The 9,161-nt window shown below is 48.6% G+C and overlaps 1 protein-coding gene across 6 annotated transcripts; it reads left to right on the top strand.

Moving 5' to 3' along the window:
- Positions 1–4,105: 4,105 nt before the first annotated feature.
- Positions 4,106–8,680, top strand: LOC127032242 (urotensin-2 receptor-like). 6 transcript variants are annotated; one of them, XM_050919387.1, is made up of 4 exons: positions 4,106–4,411; positions 4,804–5,086; positions 6,352–6,435; positions 6,950–8,680. In XM_050919387.1, exon 4 carries the CDS (start codon positions 7,121–7,123, stop codon positions 8,267–8,269), a length of 1,149 nt encoding a protein of 382 aa, XP_050775344.1. In that variant the 5' UTR covers positions 4,106–4,411; positions 4,804–5,086; positions 6,352–6,435; positions 6,950–7,120; the 3' UTR covers positions 8,270–8,680. The 6 variants fall into 6 exon arrangements, with proteins under 6 accessions (XP_050775344.1, XP_050775345.1, XP_050775346.1 ...); XM_050919388.1 differs by having other exon boundaries at positions 4,106–4,316; positions 6,352–8,680; XM_050919389.1 differs by lacking the exon at positions 6,352–6,435.
- Positions 8,681–9,161: the final 481 nt, after the last annotated feature.

The raw sequence follows: 9,161 nt of genomic DNA, 5'->3' as shown, positions 1-9,161 counted from the left end.
GTTTGACCTGAAATGACTTTTAACAAACCTTTTCAATTCCCCGAAAAGTCAAAAAAAGATATTTGTTTTGGGCTGACCCAAAACTCCCCCCTGAATTTTTCAAAACTAACAGCAAACCAAAAAAAGTAGGTAGCCCCACTCAACTTAGGACTCCTATCTAAGGATCTCAAAGCACTTTAGAAATATGAATGACTCCTGATTCTTCCAGTTTCCATTTGACAGATGATTAAAGGGAGGCTAACTGAACTAGCCAAAGTCAAACAGCAAATCAGCATAAAAACCAGGAATAGGAACCTGAGCTTTACACTTGGGCCACATCTCTTGCCAAACTTCCCTCAAGGCTGCCACAAGCTACTTTTGTCTGATAAGCATGTGTGGCCCTGGTTAACTCTAATGGTGATCCCATGTGCACGGACAACAGAATTACATTACAAATGCATGTGTTTTTAAAGCTGCTTCACGTGCTGCACAGGGTGACAGGCCATGAGTGGAAAGCCAACCATCAACTGCTTTCATAACTATGGAAAGCGCAGGATTACAAAGGATTCTGCCAAACGCCCACTGCCCAGAGCAATGTCTCAGTGGAGACGGCCCTTTTGTTTACGATCACAAGGGTTCCACAGGGAAAGGGCTCAGATTTTGCAAGTCAAAGTGTTTCCATTTGGAGAATGGCCCACACCATTCTAAAAAAAATAATCTGTGCCATTTTAGTGCTGCTACGATAGCAGCCTTCTGTTTATACAGAGCAGGATCAGTGCGGGTAGCTGTGCACAGCCAATGGAACCTCTGGGCGTGAGGCAATAGTTCAAGCAACACATTCCCATCTGAACCTTGAGCTCTCTCCTGAGAAAGCCCACTCATTTCTGGGTTAGAGGCACCTCTTTGTTGGAAACTACACTGAGATCATCATGTTCATTTCACACAAGCCACCAACAGATGATAACTTTGAGATAGGCTAAATTAGAACCACCAACCTAGTGATAAAGGATTCAGCCAGCGCAGCCCAGCCACCCAGTTTCCATTTACATTTCAAAAGATGTTTTTGGTATTAAGTTTATTTATTAATAACTTTTTCACGGAAGGCAAATTTTTAACCATTGCATTAGTGTGAAAGGGACTGGTTCTCCTCTCACTCACACATTACATTGGTACAAACTCCTGTTTCATTGAATCAGTGGGGTTACAAATTGACACTTACAAGAAGAGAATGAGGCCAAACGCATGGATTGGCAGAAAATTCTTCCTACCAAATAATAACCCGCAGGATGCTGGCAAAATCTTTCCAGCTATAATTCTTTTAAAGCAGCTTTTGCTAGTGATCAGCAGGAAATAACAGTACAGTTGACAACTGAGGAAAGGACATTAACAAGAAGGAAGGGAAGAATAGGATATATTTTCAGTCTGCCAAAATGCTCAGCATTAGTCACAGCAGCTGAACTGCAGTTGAGAACAACAAACCAGACCCAGAACAGCAGCAGACTTACCTGGAGGATGTGCGTGTTGGGGGAAAACAGCGATGGTTTTGAGATTGACTGTCTGTTCTTTCGCCAGTGGAAGGAGAGGGGCAGTTTGGTAAAGAAAATCAGCTGCTTATGATATTAATAAGAGATGGGACCTAGATGCAAAATTCAGATCCGGATCAATGAGCCCTAAACTTCAGGGTGTTTGGACGGGGGGGGGGGGGTTTGATGCTGGGCCCATCTCTCATAGTATTGTTGACTTTGAACTTGACTTTGCTGCAGAGTTAACTTGAATTATCACTCCAGTATTGCCTTGCCCCTAACTTGAGTCCCATCTACATACATATAACCTCTAAGATGAGTGTAGTGGTGTAGAAAGAGCGCCATCTCCTCTTGGGCTCTGCTGTGGCCTGCCTCAGTTTCCCCTTCAATGAAGAAACAACAAAGTCTCTTGAGAAGCCAGGTCAAGGAGAAACCCAGCAGAGTTTCTCCCTTTACTAAAGCCGTCTGAAAGGGGCACATATACACTGGTTTAAAGGCTCTTATCTTCAAGCCCAGATAAAACTTCTTAGTCCCAAAACAAGTCTCTGGGTGCCAGCAGCAGCTCCTTTCACTGCAAAGCATCATACTTCTCTGCTGCGTGGAGAGCTCTGATGTCCTTTCTTTGCTTGCTATGGGTCTCTCCCAGGCATCCCTGCTTGGACAGCTTTCACCTAAGTCAGACTCCCTAGGAGATCCCCTCCTTGGGAGCTTCTTTTCTCCTCAGGGGCTTTCTTCAACTGACCTCTTCCAAGTCTTTTGTTAGGCCCAAGTTCTCCTTACTTAATGAATTGCCTTCCAGCTATCTAGGCAGTTAACCACCCCATGTGGAGCTAGGGTGGGCCTCACCCTTCAGCTGAACCTGTCACAGGTAGGCTGGGCACCTGACTCCCCTTTCAACTGGAGCTGGCTGGCCCCCAGAGGGTAAAAGGCTCAAGTTAGCACAGCTCATCAGCTGCCAACAGGACAGCTCTGTGCAGTGGGAGTGTTATTGCACGGCATGGCCATTCTCCCTGGAGCGAGGCCAACTGGAGAGAAATTAACTCAGCTGGAGACAGCACAAGTTAGCGCTGCAGTGAAGACACCTTAGCAACTCCAGACGTTTGAGAGCTCCCAGCGGGCAGGAATATTAAAAATGGAGAATGAAGCAGAAACAATTCCAAAGAGGGAATTCAATCAGGCCACTGACTCTAGGCTAGTAATGGAGAGATAAGAGGGAGCATAAATGCACAAGACATGGAAACCTGGAATGGACTGGGTGGAGCACATCACTACCATGTGCTGGCAGCTCAGATAAAAGACAGCAGAGTGATCTGTGCTTGGAAGTATCATCTACCTGAGAGGTTCTCAACCAGAGGTCTGCGTACGCAGAGGTCTTCCAAGGGGTCCATCAACTCTTCTAGATATTTGCCTAGTTTTACAACAGGCTACATAAAAAGCACTAGCAAAGTCAGTACTAACTAAAATTCCATACAGGCAATGACTTGTTTATACTGCTCTGAATACTACACACTGAAATGTAAGTACTGTACAATATTTATATTGCAATTGATGTATTTTATAATTATATGGTAAAAAGGAGAAAGTGAGCAATTTGTCAGTAGTAGTGTGCTCGGACCCATTTGTATGTTTATGTCTGATTTTGTAAGCAAGTCATTTTTAAGTGAGCTGAAACTTGGGGTGCACATGACAAATCAGACTCCTGAAAGAGGTGCAGTCATCTGGAACAGTTGAGAGCCACTGATCCACCTGCTGCTGCTATTGAAATACAACCCAACAAAGTAAACGACAGGCCCAATTGGCGTCTCCCCGGGCAATGATATAAATCAGGAGTGATGCCATCGAAGCCAAAGGGCCCAAGTCTCCTCTGACTCACGCTGGTGTAAATCAGGAACAAGTCAGTGGAGTCCCTAGGTGTAATGCCAGGGTAAATGAGATAGAAGGGTGGTTTGCAAATCCTGGGCCTGAACTCTAATATTCAGCTGCTAAAAAAATTCCTGCTGACCCCTTAGTCTTATGATTTCTCAATCCCAGCCCCTTTCAGAATGATGTTTTCCAGCTGCCCTCCATCCTTATTTCCCTTCTGTAACACTGATGAAAGGGAATCAGCTTAACCCTACACTGCTTGGACAACTGTTTGCTACTGTGGGGCTAAAAAAGAAGGTGTTGTGCGTGATACCCCAACCGACGCAGGATCGTCTGGCAATAAATTCTCCAGTGGAAATAAATTCAGATTCCTCTTTGCAGCTGATATCAGCATCGAGGAGCACGCGGTTTCCTGGGCCAGGCAAACCTCCCCACAGGAATTTAACCCTTTCTCAGCCGATGCTTGGAGATTTGTGTCAGTTTGGGCAGGCTAAAGAGGGGCTTAGAGGTTTGGAATATAACCAGTGCTGGGGGTTAAGTCAAACAGCACCATGTTGCAGTCACAGCTGGGTGGTGGCCAGTCAGGTGGGGAGGCAGCCAAACAAGCCCAACTACCAAAATGCTGCTGCTTTAAACAGGATCTCAGCTAGCTGCAGTCAGAGCTACCCGATGCCTAACGTCATGAAGCAACATAAATAGCCGGCAAAGGGGGCACAGATTTCAAACACACGTGGCGAAGCTTCTGAGCACCGCCTTTGCAGATGCACGGAGGTCTCTCGCCGTCTGCCCGGGCTTGTCCTCGCTTTTGGAAAGTTCTGGCTCCAAGACCCCCTTTTTAAAAGAAAAAAAACAAAAAAACAAAACTCACCATTTTATTTTTCCCTAGGAAACTTCAGCAGTTGGATTGAGCATGAAGCTTCCTTTCTCTTGTAGCTAAATGGAACGTGCCAGGTACTGAACTGGTGCTGAGGGAACAGGCTGGACCAGCTGGGAAACCTGTGACTGCTGAGAGATGCTCTGAACTGCTGCTTGGAGGGAAGGAGAGTGTGTGTATAATGGGTGTATAGGAGGGTGTTTGGGGCCAAATGGGGGGTATATGGGTGTGTGTGTATGTATGGGGAGTGTAGGGGGTGTATGAGTATGGGAGGTGTACAGGGGTGTGTGTCTGTGTGTATGTGGGGTGAATGGGGATGGGTGTATAGAGGCATGAGTGTGTGTGTGAGAGTATGGGGACGAATGGGGGTGTGTATAGGGGCGTATGGGGGGTGTATGACTGAGTGTGTGGGGGGAGGTGTATAGGGGTCTATGAGTGTGGGGAGGGTGCGGGTGTATGGGAGGGTGAAGGAAGGTGCCTGTGGGGGGGGGAGGGAGGTGTATGGGGGCGTAGTGATGCCAGCTACTACTATTACCTGCTTTAAAACGGCCACGATTTCCCCAGGTTGCTGAAGTTTGCGGCTCCCAGGTTGGGAAGCCGCGCAGCCCGTGGGCTCTGGGTGATCAGGTGAAGCCTCGGCAGTAACGGTGTCCGGAGCTGAGCGAACACGGCGCTTGGAGCAGGGGGAGCGGAGCGGAGCAGAGCAGAGAGCAGAAGGTGCCGGGCTCTCCCCGCAAACCTGCCCTTTGCTCCAAGCGCTGCGCTCCTCTTCGAGCGCCCCGCGCGAAAACTGGCGGAGCTGCAGGGACCCTTGGAACAGACCCCGCGCCCCGTCCCATCGCTCCGGGTAGGGCTTGGCGGCCGGGGCAGGTGCGCTCCTAGCTCGGGTTCCAAGCGCAGTGAAGACAGGGCGACTCCGTCTTTAGCTCGAACTCCAGCCTGGGGCTGAAGCGGAGCCGCTCCACCGAGCGGGGAGCACCCAGGGGAGCCGCGGAGCAAAGCCACCGGGGCGGCTCGCTGGGGCTGGCGGGGCGCCGATGGCGCATCGCGCCGCGTGCGTTGCGCTCTAACCGGGTAAGCTGGGGAGCGGGGCCGCCGCTGTCTCTGTCGTGGGGCTCGCTCTCCCGGGCGGCCCTGCAGCGGGGCGAGGCGATGCCCGGGTGAAGGGAGGGAGGAGAGGGCAGCTGGTGCCCAAGGGGGAGCTGGCAGGGGCTGTGCAGCTCTGCTGGGCTCTGGAGCATCTGAGGGGCTGGCTTGGCTGGAACAGAGCAGACCTGGCCAGGCTGGGTGGAGAACGGGCCCTGCTGGGGTCTGATCCAGTCCCCGCCCGCTGGGGTGTTTGGGTTTATTGGAATGTCTAGTCTCCTGTGCCCCTGCCCTAAGGACTGTGCCAGGGGAGGGGGGGGATCTCTAGGCACCAGACTGGCCCTGTATATGAACCCTCCACACAAGCCTCATTGGCACTGCCATGTCCTGGGGGAGCAGTGGTGTCTGGATGGGCCAGGTGGCGGAGTTGGCAAGCCATGGGATGTAGGTGCACATCCTCCACCCTCAGGCTCCATGGCGGCTGTAATGTTGTTCCCACCCTCCCTGCAGCCATAACCAGGGAAGGGCCCCGGCACTGTGGGTCCATTGCCCGGGAGCTAATGGGATGAAGGGCAAGAGCCAGAGATGCTGTGGAAGCACTGGGCCTCTCCGGGATCTGCCCAGGTTGGGGGTTGGCCCCACTGCCTCTCTCATGATTAGGCCCGAGAGGACAATGTGGAGGGAAAGCTCAGCTGGGGGCAACCTGGCATGGATTAGGTACTCCAGAGCCTCCTGGGGGGGGGGGTTCCAGGGGAAGAGGCAGCCTGGGCTTAAGTGAGTAAAAATATGTAATGCGAACACAGAGAGTGTGTGGAGGTCTTCATGGAGAGCACCACATCCAAAGGGTTTGGAAATTCAAGCACTGTAGAGTGTCTACATACACACTCAGAGCATGCAGATTCATTCTAGTTGTGTCAAAATAAATAACTGTATATACACTCACAGTGGAGCTTGCTTTTAGTGAATTCTCCTATAGCATGATTTTATACTCAAGTAGCATATACGTTCTGATTGTTTTTTTTACAGTTCACCACCATGTGCAAATTGGAATCTCAGTTATAATAAGAACCTCAGAGAAAAGTTGTTCTGTGAAGAGCATGACTTCTCTGTGTAAGGCTGCTGTGTGGAACTCAGTCTGTTTACATGTGTATCTCACACACACACAAAATACAGAGAGATTTAGTTGCAGATTGTTAATTGAAGGCTTGTTATCCCTTTTCTTGATGTCTTAGACTCCTTCATACTGAGAAGATTAATAACTGCCAAAGCAGACTGGTTTCATAGTGGTGATGGCTGTTAAGCCATCAACATCAAATAGAAGCTTGTCCAATCTTGTGGTAGTGGTTATAAAACCCTTTAGTGATCTGCACGTCCTCCTAAGCTTCCCTCTGACTAGCAACCTGGGAAATGGCACTATAGTGAAGGGTAGGGCCCTTCACAGCCTGATCTTGCAAAAAATTACGTGCATCTTTGCACATGCCAGTAATGCCATTGCGGAACATCTGCAGTCTGCACAAGTGGTGCAAAAATGTGCCTCAGAGCAGGGTGGCTGCCACATCATAATCTCTGTTGTTTTGCCAAACATCTAACTCACTTCTTTTCTGATACATTTTGTCTTGTGTAGAAACTGGGATCCATTGTGCAGATCATAGTCAGGGAGTCCTTTTTCCATCTGATGAAAACCTGCTAAGAAATGATCCTGCTCCTCGTATCTGTTCAAGTCCCCTGGCTGAAAAGAACTGACCTGGGAATGCCCAAGGTATGAGAAGAGCCGTTGAGTTAGCTGTTCAAGAGGATGTCTGTAAATGAAGAGCTAGAGAGCAGGTTTTCAGCAACCACCATGATGGCCATGAAGGCAAGTGAAGGGAGCCCATTCAGAATCAGCCCCAACATTTCCTACAATGCCACCTGGGACAATGCTCCAGCTGCCAGTTCAATGGAGGACATGATAGCCACTTGCACCATCGGGACTATCCTCTCCATTATGTGTGTGATCGGTGTGACGGGCAATGTCTACACCCTGGTGGTGATGTGCCATTACCTGAGATACTCTGCCTCTATGTACATTTACATCATTAACCTTGCCTTGGCAGACCTGCTCTACCTGCTCACCATCCCTTTCATTGTTGGGACATACTTCATCCAGGAATGGTACTTTGGAGACGTCGGCTGCCGCATCTTATTCAGTCTGGATTTCCTCACCATGCACGCCAGCATCTTCACCCTGACGGTCATGAGCACAGAGCGCTACTTCGCAGTGCTGAAGCCCCTGGACACGGTAAAGAGGTCCAAAAGCTACCGGAAAGCCATTGCCATCGTCATTTGGGTGGTGTCTCTGCTGCTCACGCTCCCAATGCTCATCATGATCCAGCTGGTGCAAAGAGACCGCAAAAGCATCTGTCTGCCCACCTGGAGCAAGCTGTCCTACAAAATCTATCTGACCATCCTCTTCTGTACTAGTATTGTTGGCCCAGGAGTGATCATTGGATACCTTTACATTAGACTAGCCAGGACCTACTGGGTGTCCCAAACAGCCTCTTTCAAACAGACCAAGCGGCTGCCTAATCAAAAAGTTCTGTATCTAATTTTCACCATAGTGCTGGTCTTCTGGGCTTGCTTCTTGCCCTTCTGGATCTGGCAGCTTCTCTTCCAATATTATGAATCCTTCCCTTTGTCCCCCAAGGCCATGAGGAACATTAACTATCTGACAACCTGCCTGACCTACAGCAACAGCTGCATCAACCCTTTCCTCTACACCCTGCTGACCAAAAACTACAAGGAATACTTGAGGAACAGACAACGCTCTTTCAATAGCAGCAGTGGGTACTTCCAGAGGAGGAATCGATTTCAGAGGATTTCTGGGAGATCTCTTTCCACAAGCAGTCAGCATTGCACAGAGACTTACGTGCTCACTCATGTTCCTGTGGGAAACAACAGTGCCTGAAGATACATCTCCAAGAAAAGAAAAATCAATATTGACTTCAGTATTGTGTTGCTTGAAAGTGCAACATTGTAAAGGCAAAGTCTTAGCAGATTCATAATGCTTTAACGTTGAGTCCAGAGATTGTGCCATAGCAATCTGCACTCATTTATTTCCAATGCCGTCGATTTTGTTTCTCACCTGATGCCTTTTGGTTTTTTCATTCTCTTTTTTTTTTATGGTGTATTGATGTATTTCTCTCCCATCTGTAATGAGAACCTGTAACATTGACACTTTTTTTATGATTACAGCTGTCGCCCAACATTTTAAAATTAAGTTATTGAAATATTAGTTTAGATGGTTTTATGTTTTTTTAAACAATGACGCTAGAGTAGACATGGCTGGTTGTATAAGAAGTGAAAATAGTACAATTAAAGAAAAAGCAGCTTGTGTTTCTGACGTGTGTTAATCCAGTCTGAATTTTGTAGGGAGGTACTGGAGGGTTTGAGAGAAGCGTGGCTAGTTCTGGACTAACTCACCCTGGTTTTACAGTGGTAAAATCCACTGTGCCTGAGTCTCCTTCATTCTAGTTACTGTAATGGTTACTGGTAGTAGCAACCTACTGGTGTATATGGGAAGAGAATCAGGTCTCATGCATGGGTCTTACTCCTTGCCTTACTCAGGGAAACACAAATGAGACTCTTCAGCTTCCTCCTGTACATTGAGTCAGAATACTCAAACGTCCAAGGCGGATGGAGAACTTTTCACTCACCCCCTGGGCGACCTTTCCTTCCCCTCCCCCAGTAATTCTCCTCCCGCATACACAAGTGAGAATCGAGGGCAGCTGACCCCTTTAGCAACAGCACAGACAACACCCCTCAAACCAAGCACTCGTCTCAGAGGGTGATATTTTGAA

The sequence above is a fragment of the Gopherus flavomarginatus genome, chromosome 12 (assembly GCF_025201925.1).
Source record: "Gopherus flavomarginatus isolate rGopFla2 chromosome 12, rGopFla2.mat.asm, whole genome shotgun sequence".
NCBI lineage: Eukaryota > Metazoa > Chordata > Testudines > Testudinidae > Gopherus > Gopherus flavomarginatus.
This window is presented reverse-complemented; position numbering and strand designations above follow the sequence as displayed.